The sequence below is a fragment of the Astatotilapia calliptera genome, chromosome 3 (genome assembly GCF_900246225.1).
Source record: "Astatotilapia calliptera chromosome 3, fAstCal1.2, whole genome shotgun sequence".
NCBI classification, from domain to species: Eukaryota; Metazoa; Chordata; class Actinopteri; order Cichliformes; family Cichlidae; genus Astatotilapia; species Astatotilapia calliptera.
This window is the reverse complement of record NC_039304.1, coordinates 7,799,167-7,814,578: the sequence shown is the minus strand read 5'-3', so window position 1 is coordinate 7,814,578 and position 15,412 is coordinate 7,799,167. Positions and strand designations below refer to the sequence as shown.

Here is a 15,412-nt window from a genome sequence, read left to right as displayed (position 1 = left end):
CTGCTTAAAAGCTGCTTAATGATGACAAGTTAGTGTCACGGACCCGGCTCTGGAGGACTGGGGGTCCGTGAGCAGTTTTGACTGTTGTTGTTATTATTATTATCGTTATTATTTGGTGATGTGTGTGTCTTTCTGCACAATGCTGTGTTAGTCTGTGTTCCACTCATTATATGTATAGGCAGGGTGTGGGTGTGTACATGTGTGGCTGGAGGATGGAGAACAGCCACATTCAGGCCTGATGGGTGTGGCCCTGCAGGAGGACTGGCCACACGTGAAGTTTCTGCCACACACCTGTTGGTGATCAGGGCTTGTCGGGGGAGCTACTTAGGAGAGTGTTGGAGCTCCCACCGGCACGGGATCATTGAGTTGTCTACCCAAGTTAGTGTGTGTCAGCGTACGACGGTGCAGTTTGTGTATTCCGCCAGAGTTGGTGTTGATGGCTGTTTTTGTGGTTTTCCCCCCAAGTGGAAGAGTGGACCAGAACAGCAGCACGCACAAGGTGTGCTAGAACACAACAGCGGGGAGCACACACACACGGGATTCAAGGGTGCAACGGGGAGTTATTGTGTTTACAGCCTTCACTGTAAATAAAGTGCACTGTTCCCCCATATCCCCACGGTCTGACAGCCAGACCGTGACAGTTAGTGCACTGTAAACCTCTGGGTTCCAGGATATAATTGGCCATTTTTGACCACTTTTGATTTGTTTCTTTATTTCTTTCTTTTTCTTTCTTTCACCATTAAAAACTGTTTACTTGCCTAACAGTATTCAGGAAAATGCATCACGTAAATTATTTATCATAACCCTTGTTTTACTTGGTAAGTCAATACAATTTAAAAAAAAAACTGGTCTATAGTTTCATTATATAGAGTTTCATCATACGGTGCCATGATCCATTCTGATCATGGCACTGTAAAAACAAACATTGATTAAAGCCCCTACTGCTATTATCATGGTTAATAGCACTAAACCGTAAGTGTTGTTGCCATTGCACATTGCACTTTTTTGATGATAAAATTTAGGTTATTTTCTCAGGGCTTATATTATTTTTTTGTGTGTATGTGATGTGTTTGTTTGTTTGTGTTTTTTATATTTCTGTATGGACATACTGCAAATCAGTTTCCCGTTAGAGACAATAAAGTTACCATTGACCATTGAGCATTCATTCAGTGATTGTGCAAATGTACTGTTTATAAGGTTTGTTGCAGGTTTCCCCAACTCTCTGTGTGATTTGAAGAGCAAAGCTTTTTGCCAGTGTTTTGACTGGTCAGTAAGTTCAGAATGCACTAATTAAATGGCAACCCAATTCCATTAGGACAGTTAAAAAAATGTCTTACTACTGACCTAACTCCTGTCTCATAAGTGACTAGAGTTTTGTACAAAAAGTTAATTTTGCTCAGTAGACTTTGAGAATCAGAATAGAAACCTGTTGAATTGGGCTCTCACATGGATAAGACTGTCACTAAACCGTCCTCTAGAAAATGATTAATAATGTTGAGCAAATCAGGAGAGAAGGTGAGGGGTCATTTTGTACTAAACCAAACAAAATTCCATCTGATAACCAGAGTTACCTCTCGGCTATATACTGAATTGACCTGGCCTGTTTGTTTAAAAGGTACAACGTGTTTTTGGAAGTCAAACTTTTGGAAGAAATAGGTAAGTTCTATTATAATTTAACAATATGTCAGCCATAATACAACTTTATTTGTGTATTATTTTAGCGCTTTACATGTCACTGTCAGTGGGGATTTTATACAGTGTAATGCACAAAGGTGAATGCAACTATTTGAAATATGTTTAAAGATTAGAGGGTGGATGTGTGAAGAATTCCAGCCACCGATTATAGACTGTTGGAAAAGTGAAGTCTGAGGGACTATATATTTGTATAGCCCCCTAATAGCGCCTTTAATAAACTGTTTAATATTAATGTCTTATATGATTGAATACTCATTTTGCTATATGGACATTAGTGTCAGGAATAACTAGGAATGGGATTTGAAAAGATTTCATGATGCTGCTGTGTGGTAGGCAATGGACTCAAAATTCAGAGCTCTAGAGGCGAGGCGTAACACAGGAAGGCAGCTTTTTGGCTGTACTCTAACAAGCCTGAGTTGTACAAAATGCTAAACTAAACTATGATTCAGATTATAAAGGAACACAGAATACACGGGCAAAAACAAAAGTAATATCCATGCTGCAGACTCTGTCATTACTTTCCTCCTAAGTACACAAACTGAAATCTGATTGTAGCAAAAATACAAGGGGGACCAATATGTCCGATCAGCAGACAGGCAGGCTTACAGTTCCAAGGAACTGGACTACTGCAAACCTGGTCTTGATTCCCATCCCTTGATGTAACACATCTCAAACTACTTGCAGGAACTTTTTCTGTACCGCTGTAATCTAATGCATTACTGATCACAGGTAACTAATAATGTGTTACTTGTTTTACACAGAGTAAGCTCCTCAATTATCTGCATGAAAAAAAAAAATCAAAGGTGCCTTTACGCTGCACACTTGTGTAGCAAAAAGCTCACATGAGCCACTTCTGACGAAGTTGGAAAATGGAACAACTTCTGAGGAGAAAGTTGCATTGATCTATCTTTTTTTTTTTTTTTTACATACAATATTTTCTTTTGTCTTGGAAAGATCCCAACAGCCCCAAACTCAGAAACTCTGATCTGTAACATGACGAGTAGCTTCAGAGCCTGTCACTGACATGTATGTCTGTTTATTGTTTCTTCATCCATGAGAAAGTCAGAAAGCTGAGTAATAGGCAAAATATGACTAAGTATCTTACGTGAGTGCAGGGATGAACAGAATATTTATCTTAAGTATAAAAATCCTGAGAGTAAAAGAGTTGCTTCAGAATTACTATAATAATATGACCTCTACTGGCCTATGGTGACTCTGCCAAAGTAAAGGATTCTAAAGCTTCCACCTGGGTCTCCTGCAGAGTTCTTTTTAAACTGAGGACCCTGGATGCAACAAAAATGGCATAATAATGGTAAATTGCTAAAGTAGCAAACCCATTTCTACCAAACTGTTTTAATTCAGCCACATTGGATGGCTTTTGAGCATGAACAGCCTATTAAAGGACATGACAAAGTTTCAATTATTGGCCCTAGTTAGTTTCTGAACATATGCTTATTTAGCATATTGCTAAAAAACAACAACAAAAAACCCATTTTGAATCTTAGATGCTTCACCAGTGACTTGGCTAAGTCATGAACCTTAACTGGGACCTGGATAGACTCTTGGAGTAATTATATAATTATATTATATTGCACTATAGGTAAACTGAGCGGATAATCAGCTTCTAATTACTTTACGAACATTTGCTTATTGAATGTGGGGTTCAAACAAAAACCAGTCTGAATCTTAGGTCCTTCACCAGTGACTCAGTTTTTTCCTGTACCTTTTAAACAGACAGGCCAGGTCAAGTCAGTATGGAGACGAGAGGTAACTCTGAGTTCTGTGGTTGTTATTGAATGTGGGGTTCAAACATTCATTCAGTGCAAATGTACTGTTTATAAGGGTTGTTGCAGGTTTCCCCAACTCTCTGTGTAATTTGAAGAGCAAAGCTTTTTGCCAGTGTTTTGACTGGTCAGTAAGTTCAGAATGCACTAATTAAATGGCAACCCAATTCCATTAGGACAGTTAAAAAAATGTCTTACTACTGACCTAACTCCTGTCTCATAAGTGACTAGAGTTTTGTACAAAAAGTTAATTTTGCTCAGTAGACTTTGAGAATCAGAATAGAAACCTGTTGAATTGGGCTCTCACATGGATAAGACTGTCACTAAACCGTCCTCTAGAAAATGATTAATAATGTTGAGCAAATCAGGAGAGAAGGTGAGGGGTCATTTTGTACTAAACCAAACAAAATTCCATCTGATAACCAGCAGACACCTGGATGAAGGAGAAGAAAAACGATAATATGTGACATATTTAAAGCACAACCACAGAACTCCGAGTTACCTCTCGGCTATATACTGAATTGACCTGGCCTGTTTGTTTAAAAGGTACAGGAAAAAATATATCACACAGTATCTCGGTTTGAGTAACACTTTTTGGAAGTCAAACTTTTGGAAGAAATAGGTAAGTTCTATTATAATTTAACAATATGTCAGCCATAATACAACTTTATTTGTGTATTATTTTAGCGCTTTACATGTCACTGTCAGTGGGGATTTTATACAGTGTAATGCACAAAGGTGAATGCAACTATTTGAAATATGTTTAAAGATTAGAGGGTGGATGTGTGAAGAATTCCAGCCACCGATTATAGACTGTTGGAAAAGTGAAGTCTGAGGGACTATATATTTGTATAGCCCCCTAATAGCGCCTTTAATAAACTGTTTAATATTAATGTCTTATATGATTGAATACTCATTTTGCTATATGGACATTAGTGTCAGGAATAACTAGGAATGGGATTTGAAAAGATTTCATGATGCTGCTGTGTGGTAGGCAATGGACTCAAAATTTAGAGCTCTAGAGGCGAGGCGTAACACAGGAAGGCAGCTTTTTGGCTGTACTCTAACAAGCCTGAGTTGTACAAAATGCTAAACTAAACTATGATTCAGATTATAAAGGAACACAGAATACACGGGCAAAAACAAAAGTAATATCCATGCTGCAGACTCTGTCATTACTTTCCTCCTAAGTACACAAACTGAAATCTGATTGTAGCAAAAATACAAGGGGGACCAATATGTCCGATCAGCAGACAGGCAGGCTTACAGTTCCAAGGAACTGGACTACTGCAAACCTGGTCTTGATTCCCATCCCTTGATGTAACACATCTCAAACTACTTGCAGGAACTTTTTCTGTACCGCTGTAATCTAATGCATTACTGATCACAGGTAACTAATAATGTGTTACTTGTTTTACACAGAGTAAGCTCCTCAATTATCTGCATGAAAAAAAAAATCAAAGGTGCCTTTACGCTGCACACTTGTGTAGCAAAAAGCTCACATGAGCCACTTCTGACGAAGTTGGAAAATGGAACAACTTCTGAGGAGAAAGTTGCATTGATCTATCTTTTTTTTTTTTTTTACATACAATATTTTCTTTTGTCTTGGAAAGATCCCAACAGCCCCAAACTCAGAAACTCTGATCTGTAACATGACGAGTAGCTTCAGAGCCTGTCACTGACATGTATGTCTGTTTATTGTTTCTTCATCCATGAGAAAGTCAGAAAGCTGAGTAATAGGCAAAATATGACTAAGTATCTTACGTGAGTGCAGGGATGAACAGAATATTTATCTTAAGTATAAAAATCCTGAGAGTAAAAGAGTTGCTTCAGAATTACTATAATAATATGACTGGCCTATGGTGACTCTGCCAAAGTAAAGGATTCTAAAGCTTCCACCTGGGTCTCCTGCAGAGTTCTTTTTAAACTGAGGACCCTGGATGCAACAAAAATGGCATAATAATGGTAAATTGCTAAAGTAGCAAACCCATTTCTACCAAACTGTTTTAATTCAGCCACATTGGATGGCTTTTGAGCATGAACAGCCTATTAAAGGACATGACAAAGTTTCAATTATTGGCCCTAGTTAGTTTCTGAACATATGCTTATTTAGCATATTGCTAAAAAACAACAACAAAAAACCCATTTTGAATCTTAGATGCTTCACCAGTGACTTGGCTAAGTCATGAACCTTAACTGGGACCTGGATAGACTCTTGGAGTAATTATATAATTATATTATATTGCACTATAGGTAAACTGAGCGGATAATCAGCTTCTAATTACTTTACGAACATTTGCTTATTGAATGTGGGGTTCAAACAAAAACCAGTCTGAATCTTAGGTCCTTCACCAGTGACTCAGTTTTTTCCTGTACCTTTTAAACAGACAGGCCAGGTCAAGTCAGTATGGAGACGAGAGGTAACTCTGAGTTCTGTGGTTGTGCTTTAAATATGTCACATATTATTGTTTTTCTTCTCCTTCATCCAGGTGTCTGCTGGTTATCAGATGGATAAATAACCTTTTAGTGAATGCTAAAAGGTTATAAGTTACTGAGGTCACAAGTCTGATTCTTTGTTTCTATTATTTCTTCCAGGAAATGTCCGGTCTTTCCATCCCTCTGTTTGTGACAGTGCTCTGCTTCCTGCTTCTCAGCCCCCCTCCATGTAGCAGCAGCAACATTCTGGTAGTCCCTGTCGATGGTAGCCACTGGATAAACATGAAACTTATCCTTGAACAGTTACACTCCAGGGGCCACAACATCACAGTTCTGCGCTCTGCAAAGAGCTGGTACATCCCTAATAACTCTTCCATTTATACTTCTATTAATATAAGCACGATTGTGGATGAGACAGACATTAACTACTACAGCAAAATGTTACAAGATGTTATGGAATGTCGCACTTATCCTACATTTATACGCACGCTCTGCCAACAGTACTTGATCACACCCTTGTTTGATCAGGTTCACAAGATCTTTGCCAGATCAGTTGCTACAATAATAGAAGACACAGTATTTATTCAGAAGCTACAGGATACCAAGTTTGATTTAATGTTAACTGACCCTGCTATGACAATAGGGGTACTTCTTGCAACTTACCTCGAGCTGCCTATAGTTTTTAATGTGCGCTGGATTAATACTGGAGAAGGTCTTTTCACCATAGCTCCCTCTCCTATCTCATATGTCCCTGTGCCAGGAAGTGAGCTCCATGATCAGATGGACTTTCTGGAAAGAATCAAAAATATGCTGCATTATCTTTATAATGTCATTGAACAGCACTTGATCATAAATCCTGCCTACTCAGACCTGCTCCAACGACACTTCCCTCCAGGTACTGATTTGCTGTCTTTACAGCGTAGAGCTGATATCTGGCTGTTCAGGGCAGATTCTGTCTTTGAGTTCCCTCGGCCCACAATACCAAATGTAGTATATATAGGGGGCTTCCACTGCAAAAAGGCCCAGCCACTCCCCGCTAAGCTGGAAGCATTCATGCAAAGCTCCGGAGATCACGGGGTGGTTTTCATGTCTCTGGGGACATTTATATCAGCCCTACCTCGGAAGGTCACAGAGGCCATCGCTGCTGCTTTTGCTGAGCTCCCTCACAAGGTGATTTGGCGTTTTGTGGGTGAAAAACCTTCATCTCTCGGAAACAACACCCTGCTGTTGGAGTGGCTACCTCAGAGCGACCTCCTGGGACACCCCAAGACTCGTGCCTTTGTGGCCCATGGAGGCACCAATGGCTTGTATGAAGCCATCTACCACAGTGTTCCTGTTGTGGGCCTCCCCCTCCTCTTTGACCAGTTTGACAACTTACTCCGGCTGAAGGTGCGTGGTGCAGCTCGGGTTTTGGAGGCCTACTCACTGACCAAAGAAGACTTCCTGGGCGCTCTCAAGGATGTTCTTGAGAATCCCTCTTTCCACACTAACATGCAGCATCTGTCCCAGCTACACCGTGACAAACCAATGACTCCAATGGACACTGCCATCTTTTGGATTGAATATGTCATCAGGAACAAAGGAGCACCTCACCTACAGTCAGCAGGTTTTCATCTGCCTTGGTATTCCTACTTCTGTCTGGATGTGGCTGCTTTAACCATAGCCATAACTGGAATTTTCATCTGGGCTTTGGTCTTTGTCTGTAGGCTCCTCTGCTGCCGGAGGTCAAAGAGAAAAATGAAACCAGAGTAAATGAGCCAAACATGATGCAGTCTTTGCAACGTTTAGCTTGACAGAGTCAGTGTCACATGATTAGTCTTTACAATAATTTCTCCCTTAAATTTTTGCTTTGACTAAAACTGCATTTGCCAGAAATTTACAAACAGTTTAGAACAGCGAAGATTTGAATTACCCCCACGGAAATTTGTCATTTAGGGTGAATACTTTTACTTTACATCATAGGATATCTTTTTATATCAAAAGATATCCTCAAAACTTAAAGGGGACCTAAACCTCCCTAAACCTAAACTTCTCAATACATCTTGATTGACCAGCAGAGGAAATTTGGCAAATTTTTCAAGGGTGCCACTCACTAACTTGACTCTTGTCTTTCTTTCACTCCCTTTAGGCCAAATTCATTCTGATTGGCTGCCCCTCATAAACAGAGGGTTTAACCCTTTAAAACCGGTCGGAGCGGGAACGCTCCGTTTTGCGTAACTATTTTTGAATCCCTGTTGAACTGGAACCACGTAAGCTAGCGCAATCATTTTTTTGCATATAAACCGGAGGAGTTGTACTTACATGTTATGCCATTAGCTTGTCCTAGGTCACCGTTTCCTTCCACATATAGCTTTGCAAAAATTGCATAAAAAGCACTTGCAGCAACAAAAAAAATAATATTCCAGAAACACACTTTGCCGATCCGATCAGCTGTTCACCACACTTCCCACGCTGGAATAGACGTCAGTGCGAACTATTGTATGTCTGCCATTACCTGGCCGAAACCAGAAATGACGTCATTTTTGCGGAAAATGTATTTTTTTTTTTTTTTACCTTCAGGGCCTTATAAGCCTATACTGGTGTTTTTAAAAGTCATGTTTGACTTTATGCTTTTCTGAATAGTTTCTGGGATGCTTAGAACTCAAATTGCACTGCTGGTAATAGTTTATTTTGATTCACATGCTGTTGTTTTTGCACATTTGCATTATAATATTTATTTTTGTTTTTCCTGCAGTATATAAAAATGAAACTATGGAGACACTCAAAATCAATTTCCTGTGGTTGGAAACTATTTTCTGCAACTTTTCTGTATTAACAGTTTTGAGGGATAAACCTCTTAAATTTCTCTAACTAGAAATATATGTGAAAAAAAAAAAAGATTTTCAATTTTTTTGAAGTTTATTGCACTTTTTTTTTGCAATTTATGTAGTTTCTATGGACTTAATGCATAGATATTATTAAAATTTGGGCTATAACGGTTGTATTGATGTATAGCAACTTGAAATGCTCCCAAAAATGGCACTACAGCATGTAAAAATATAAAAATAAGCTCTGGCGGACTTGGTTCTATGGTAGGTCTTAAAGGGTTAAACAATGAAAGCAAACAAGATGAACTCTTTCCAAGCTTTAAGCTTTTGTGAAAAGGAGCTTTTTGACATAGTTGTGCTCTTTGCATAGTTTTAGGCTGAAGTTTAGAGGACTGCAAACTGCAGTGTACGTGAGAGCGTTACATGTGGCAGCAGTTGGTGTGAAATTCATACTCTCTCTTTGAGTCACATCTCAGACAAATGCAGACACACAGGCAGGGTTTCAGATTCAATATGAGTTACACTATCATAACGCCATCATCATGTTGACAAATGTAAGCAACTTATATTAACAGTCAAAATACTACACTTATATTATACGTAATCAGATTGTAGTATAGTACTTGTAGTATTGTTTTTTTCAGTGAGACAACTGTATCAATGTCTGTTGAGTTTTTTCTTTGAGATTCTAAATTTGGAAATACCCTCAGACCAAGTCAGGTAGAGACACTGCTCGATAGAGGAGAACATGTTCCAACATATGCTGTTAAACTGTTCTGCAACACTTTATGGGCCTCTACTGTACTTATACCAATTGTTATGCCGCGAGGAGCGGTGAGGGAAACATCAGACTTCACTCAATCTTAATTGAAGTAATTGTTTTATTGTCTCTTGCCAACATCATGCACATACAGACAGCAACTTCTCAAAATGACTCCCAATCCATTTCCTGCTCCCTTTAAATACTCTAAAGACACGCCTTCTTAATACAGACTGGCCTATAAAAGAGCTGCAATTGAGGCAGGCCTCCTCTTTACTGGGAAAACAAGATGGCCACCACAGAGCTGTACAACAGCGGAACAAATAAAACAAATCGTCTTACGATATGACAAAAATCATGGACAATCCATAGAAAAGCCGCACCTTACTAAAAGCCGCAGGGTTCAAAGCTTGTGCAAAAAGTAGCGGCTTATAGCCCGACAGTTACGGTAGTTATTTTGTACTCTACTTCACCACTTAAACCAATTTATACAACGCGCATCATTCACCCATTCAGACACATTCATACAATGACTAAGTGATCTATCTGACATTCACATGCTGATCACCACATCAGGAGCAACCTGGTATAAGTATCTTGCCCAGAGATACTCTGTTAGTTGGAAGATCAGTGGCTTCTCTTCTCCGGCCCTAATGTCCAAGTATTCTCAGGCAAGCTACTGAGCAAACAATCTCCCCTAATGCATGCAGTGGCATGTAAGTGTATACGTGATAAAAATACCTGAAAACCAAAGATTAAAACACAATATTAATATGTGTGTGTGTGTGTGTGTGTGTGTGTGTGTGTGTGTGTGTGTGTGTGTGTGTGTGTGTGTGTGTTCTGGTTCTTCCTATCTTGGTGGGGAACAAAATCTGAAATTTACTATACTGGTGGGGACCAACAGCCCTTGTGGGGACCAAAATCCAGGTCCCCATGGGGTTGAAGGCATTTTTCACACTTAGAATGTGGTTTTAGTGTCAGGGTTACAATTGGGTTATGGTTAGGTTTAGGGTAACGGTTAGGGTTAAGCATTCATTTTTGATGGTTAGGGTTAGGATAAGCAGCTAGGGAAAGCATTATGTCAATGAGATGTCCCCACAAGGATAGCAAGACCATACTATGTGTGTTCATGTGTGTGTGTGTGTGAATAGGTGAATGTGACAAATTGTATCAAAAAGCACTTTGAGTGCTCTGATTGGCAGAAATACACAGCCTACCAGGGTTTATGGAGGACTATTTAGAGTGACTGCTTCTGACTTACAATCTGTACAGTACATGGCTCCCATCTGTCTTTATGGCCAGTCATGTACAAAGAAATATGAAGATCTTTATTTGGAGCTCTGGAGAACCTATGTACTTTCTAATTTATAAATAACAAACTTGTGTTATCTGATGAATCAAAGTTTTGTGACATTTAAAAGAAACAAAAGTGAGTGATTAGGCTCCCCTCCCTCTGAACCCATGTGGTAAAAATACCAAGTAATACCTATTGTTTCAATACGCCCATTCTTCAGTCAAACAATTTCAATTGTGTACTCTTTTTTTTCGGTCTGCACTGTATGAAAAAAGTTCCTCGGAGCCAAAGTGTAAAACATTTACTGACTACAAATTATTAATTAAATCAGTTGGGGAAGAAGCTTATTCTTCTTTTACCCTGCAATAAATTTTACCACAGTATTGTGTTTGGTTTGGTAGGTTTGTCTATCTGCACCTTTTTTGCTGTGGTTTCAACCTTCTCTCTCTAACCTACACAGAATACACAAACCTACGCACACTTACTGTTTTGACTATATTTGTGAGAACATTTCTCTTCACTCTAACTTTCTATTCCTATTTCTATTCCAGCCCTATAGTAATTCCAGTCTTAGATATCACATCAAGTCTTAACACTTAATTAACCTTTTAAAAGTGAGTCCAAAAATGAGAGCTTAGATATCGTCTCTAGTTTAAAACGTTCTGGCCCTCACAATAGCAGAAGTAAGTTCATACACGCACAGTTATATTTTCATGTCTTTAGAGGACATATGTTGGCTTTCATTCATTTCCTGAAGACTTAGATAAACACTAACCTCAACCAAAATTTCCTTAACTGATCAGTTATAAATGATCTAAAATCACCCTAAACGTTATCTAAAACCACAAAACGTGGTGCTTTGATAAGAGAAGAGTTTAACTCTTTTAAGGCATGAAAAAGAACTGTAGCTAATGAATACAATTCCACACGACATACCTAATAGTTCGTTCGGTGTTGTTTAACAGCATGTTTAGAGGTATCACAGCATATGGGTTAACATGATTGATGGATTGTAGCTGGAGACCAGCTACAATCTAAAGAATTCTTTGGGAATTCCCATCAGCGGACACATCGATCCCTGCACTCACTGTGCCTGTCCATGCCTAATCTTTGCGGCTGCTGTAGAAGCAAGAAAGACAGAGGCTCAGAAAAAGTGGGAGTTTGTTTTTGTTCTGGGACAGAAAGGCGTTCTCCTGCCTCAGGATGTTGCCTTTAAAGCTGAAGAAGTGGGTTTCCTGTGGAGGAAACGATCACAGAATAGACAAGGCTGGGTCGAGGCAACGTGTTCCCAACATTGCTTGAGCACAGGTCACCCGGCTGCAGACTGGGCTGCACACTATTTGTGGAATAAAGTCAGTCTCAAAGCTCTGAGGGGTGAGTACAAAGGATTTAAGCTTTTTTATGGGTTCAGTCTTCATGCACTTAAAAACTCATGGCATCTGTTTTGCAGGTTTTCATTTCCACCAATGGATCTGGGATGCTCTGAAGCCTGGTTGAGTGACAGCTTCAAAAATGAGGGTGATTTTTTCCACAGCAGAGTGGCTTTATGAATCTTGCAGAGTGGACACGTGTGATTAGGAAGAATGCACCTGAGAACAGAGTCTTCCTTTCTTCCTCTCTGCCTTGAGTGAATGGATGGGCTTTCCTACATTAACTCACTGTTCTGTGAGTGTGAATCAACGTCTGATTGAGATCACCTCAAGTTTCCCATGTGACGTGTTTTACCCTCAGAGACATGTCCAACGATACCTGCAACCTCCCCTTAGACACGGACATATTTGGACTGACCTGTATTTATGGCCTCATCTTCACTCTGGGTCTCCCCAGCAACCTGCTGTCTCTTTGGGGATTGTACCACCTGGGGCGCTCAGGTGGCGGAGGCTGTCAGCTGGTCTACATCCTCAACCTGCTGCTGTCAGACTTCCTCCAACTGCTCACACTGCCCTTATGGATTCTTTACCTCCAGGGTCCACACCAGTGGCCCTATGGCCAGCTAACCTGTGAGCTAGTTGGCTACGTGTTTTACGTGAACGTCTATGCAAGTGTCATGTTCCTGTGTCTGATAGCTACAGACCGCTGCCTGGCTATTGTTTACCCATTCAGCAGCCGCAGGGTGCGAACAGTCAGAGTAGCAGCAGTGTCAGGTGTAGCGGTGTGGATCCTAACCTTCCTGTTCTGTCTGAGTGGGCTGCTACCATCTGTGTTCAACTCTGACAGACTGCTGTGCTTGGAGCAGTACCCCGTCAGCCGCCGATATGCTCAATTTAAGATTGCCACTGTGGTTCTAGGCTTCTTGTTGCCATGTGCCATCCTAGGGTGAGTTAATACCAAAATCTACATGTGCACATATGTTTCTGATTTAATGTTTTCTAGATAAATCGGATATTTCCCTGTTCTTTTGGAACGTTTTGTATATTAGATTAAAGGCTGGTTTCTGATCTCCAAATCTGTTTCCTCCCTCAGCTACACCTCAGCCCACATTGGGGTGACACTCAGGCAATCTCCATCCCTCTCCGCCCATGAACGGCACAAAATCGTAGGAATTCTGGTCGTGATTACTGTCAACTTCATTGTTGTCTTTGGACCCTACCACCTAGTAGGTGGATACAGGTTTGTATCCTTGCTGCTGACTGATGATCCATGTGAACTGGAGCATTCACTTTTCCTCATCTATCGCCTGTGCTATGGTTTGACCAGTCTGAACACTTTGCTGGATCCCCTCTTCTACATCTTCCTCTGCCCTGATGCTCGGCTAGAGCTGCAAAGGTCCCTGCCCTGTTTGGGAAGAGGGCAAAACCCAAGCAAAAGCATGACTCTTAGTACCAGAGCTCACCCAGACACCAAGAGGGTGAGTGAAAATAGACAGAGTAACCTTCTAGCAATATAGTTTGGACTTGACCACAATCAAAGCAATTGCACCACCCAGTGGGAAGACATATGTTGAGTTTATGCCTCGCAGTGTTTCCACCTTTTCATCTAAAGAATTATTTGGGCATTCACAGTTTCTCATCTAGATACTGCTTAAAGGTAGGAGAGAAAAAAGATATTTTTGCGCAAACAGTGACTTCAGCTTACATGTAACTCAGCTGAAATATGGAAATTCAGTTTCATATTTGTCAAAAGCGCACATCCATAACTACTGTGAGTTTATGAAGCAATTGTTTTCTGCTGCTCAGTTTACGATCATTAAAAACTGCATTTAATCACACGTGTGCTGTCAGTAATTTTAAAAATAGAGAAGGTGTGAATCACTATGGAAACACAAGATTGTGGTTATATAACGGTAAGCAACTAGTCATACGAAGGTGCCAGGAATGCTTTTCTTTTCTTTTATTCATTTTCTAAAATGTCATTTTACTGCTAAAAGGTATTGACAGCATATGAGTGAGCGCTAAAGTAAACGTGCAATACACTTTTTCTCATAAACAGCTTGAGCAATTTCATCATAAAAGGAAACCGAATGTTTTGCATCTGAAAAAAGAACGCTGGTGTAGGCACTTACAGCTGGTGATAACATCTAGTGAGAAACACATTACACATTTCTTAAAAAGTCTAAGGCTCGGTTATTTACAAAGCAAAAAAGCGTGTATTACTTTAAACTAAATTGACATTTTCATCAAACACCCTCAAAACAAGAGAGGTACATAGAATGGGGAAGTTTTTGCAAATTTAGTGACATACTGCACATGACTGTATAATAATGCTAACTAAACTGTTTTTTCTTGCTAGAGTACAGAAATTACATCACATATAATTCGCTAAATATAAGGAATACAAATGAGTCTAGGACTTTGTACTGAAAAGCTAAAATTAAATGATAAAGCTATCTTTCTCTATTTTTATGCAATATCTCTATGTCAAGCACAGGGAAGCACTGATAGATATTTTTACTGAAACAGGGACGGATGGATATTTTGTAACAAGTGTTGTATTGGCATTGCAATACTTATTTCACAATCATCCCCACACATAATTTCACTAAGAATATGCAAAAGTTTTAGATTACACGTCTGCAGCAGATTAGACCAATTACTGGATGTCTTTAATCTGAAAAGATACCATTAAGAAGCAAAGAAAGTTTGTAAAAGGACATGGAGTGAACTTTGCTCTTTGTGTTATGAAAAAGAAAGGCCATTTCTAAAATTTAATTATTTTGAAGACAAATGTCTGCTGTCATTGTCTAAATACATGAAGAAGCATATGAAACCCTGCCAGTGGCGGACTCCCTCAGACATCGGTGCGTTGGTGGTTCTTTGTGTCCGGGGATGGGCGTCCAGGTACACACCGGCTCACTCCTTGGCGGCCGCTTATCGGGGCCTGGAGCCTGGGGCTCGCTCGGGCCACTTCGGAGGTGGGGTGCCCCCGGCCTCTCGGCCTGGGGCTTGGTCACTCAGGCACGGCTGGCTGCCAGCGGAACTCATGGGCGCGTCACTGCAACTCCCCCTGGCTTCTGCTCCGCGGCTGCTGAGTGAGCCCTCATCTGGGACTCTCCTCAGCTCTTTCTGGGACAGTGACGCGGCTGCCCCTCTGTTGGTCTTCCTTGGTCTCTTGTGTTCTGGGGGCCTCTGGATGTCTGGAGTTTTGATCTCCTCCATACCTGCTTCATGCCCTGGAGGACGGGGCTGTGGCCCCCCCA

The 15,412-nt window shown here is 40.4% G+C and overlaps 1 protein-coding gene and 1 pseudogene across 3 annotated transcripts; both read left to right on the top strand.

Annotated features, from left to right (window-relative positions):
• The first annotated feature begins 1,557 nt into the window (after positions 1-1,557).
• On the top strand, positions 1,558-8,103 carry LOC113018518 (UDP-glucuronosyltransferase 2C1 pseudogene; annotated as a pseudogene).
• A 2,480-nt stretch (positions 8,104-10,583) lies between these two features.
• Positions 10,584-13,979, top strand: LOC113018527 (probable G-protein coupled receptor 132). 3 transcript variants are annotated; one of them, XM_026161596.1, is made up of 3 exons: positions 10,584-12,150; positions 12,227-13,092; positions 13,240-13,979. In XM_026161596.1, the coding sequence occupies exons 2-3, from the start codon at positions 12,512-12,514 to the stop codon at positions 13,661-13,663; spliced, it is 1,005 nt and encodes a 334-aa protein (XP_026017381.1). In that variant the 5' UTR covers positions 10,584-12,150; positions 12,227-12,511; the 3' UTR covers positions 13,664-13,979. The 3 variants fall into 3 exon arrangements, with proteins under 3 accessions (XP_026017381.1, XP_026017382.1, XP_026017380.1); XM_026161597.1 differs by having other exon boundaries at positions 10,584-13,092; positions 13,240-13,386; positions 13,474-13,979; XM_026161595.1 differs by having other exon boundaries at positions 10,584-13,092.
• Positions 13,980-15,412: the final 1,433 nt, after the last annotated feature.

Excerpts from the sequence above, each read along its gene's own strand:
- LOC113018527 (XM_026161596.1), top strand. The coding sequence starts at position 12,512 with ATGTCCAACGATACCTGCAACCTCCCCTTAGACACGGACATATTTGGA. Across the intron at positions 13,093-13,239 it reads TTGCCATGTGCCATCCTAGG|CTACACCTCAGCCCACATTG; the intron begins GTGAGTTAATAC and ends TTCCTCCCTCAG.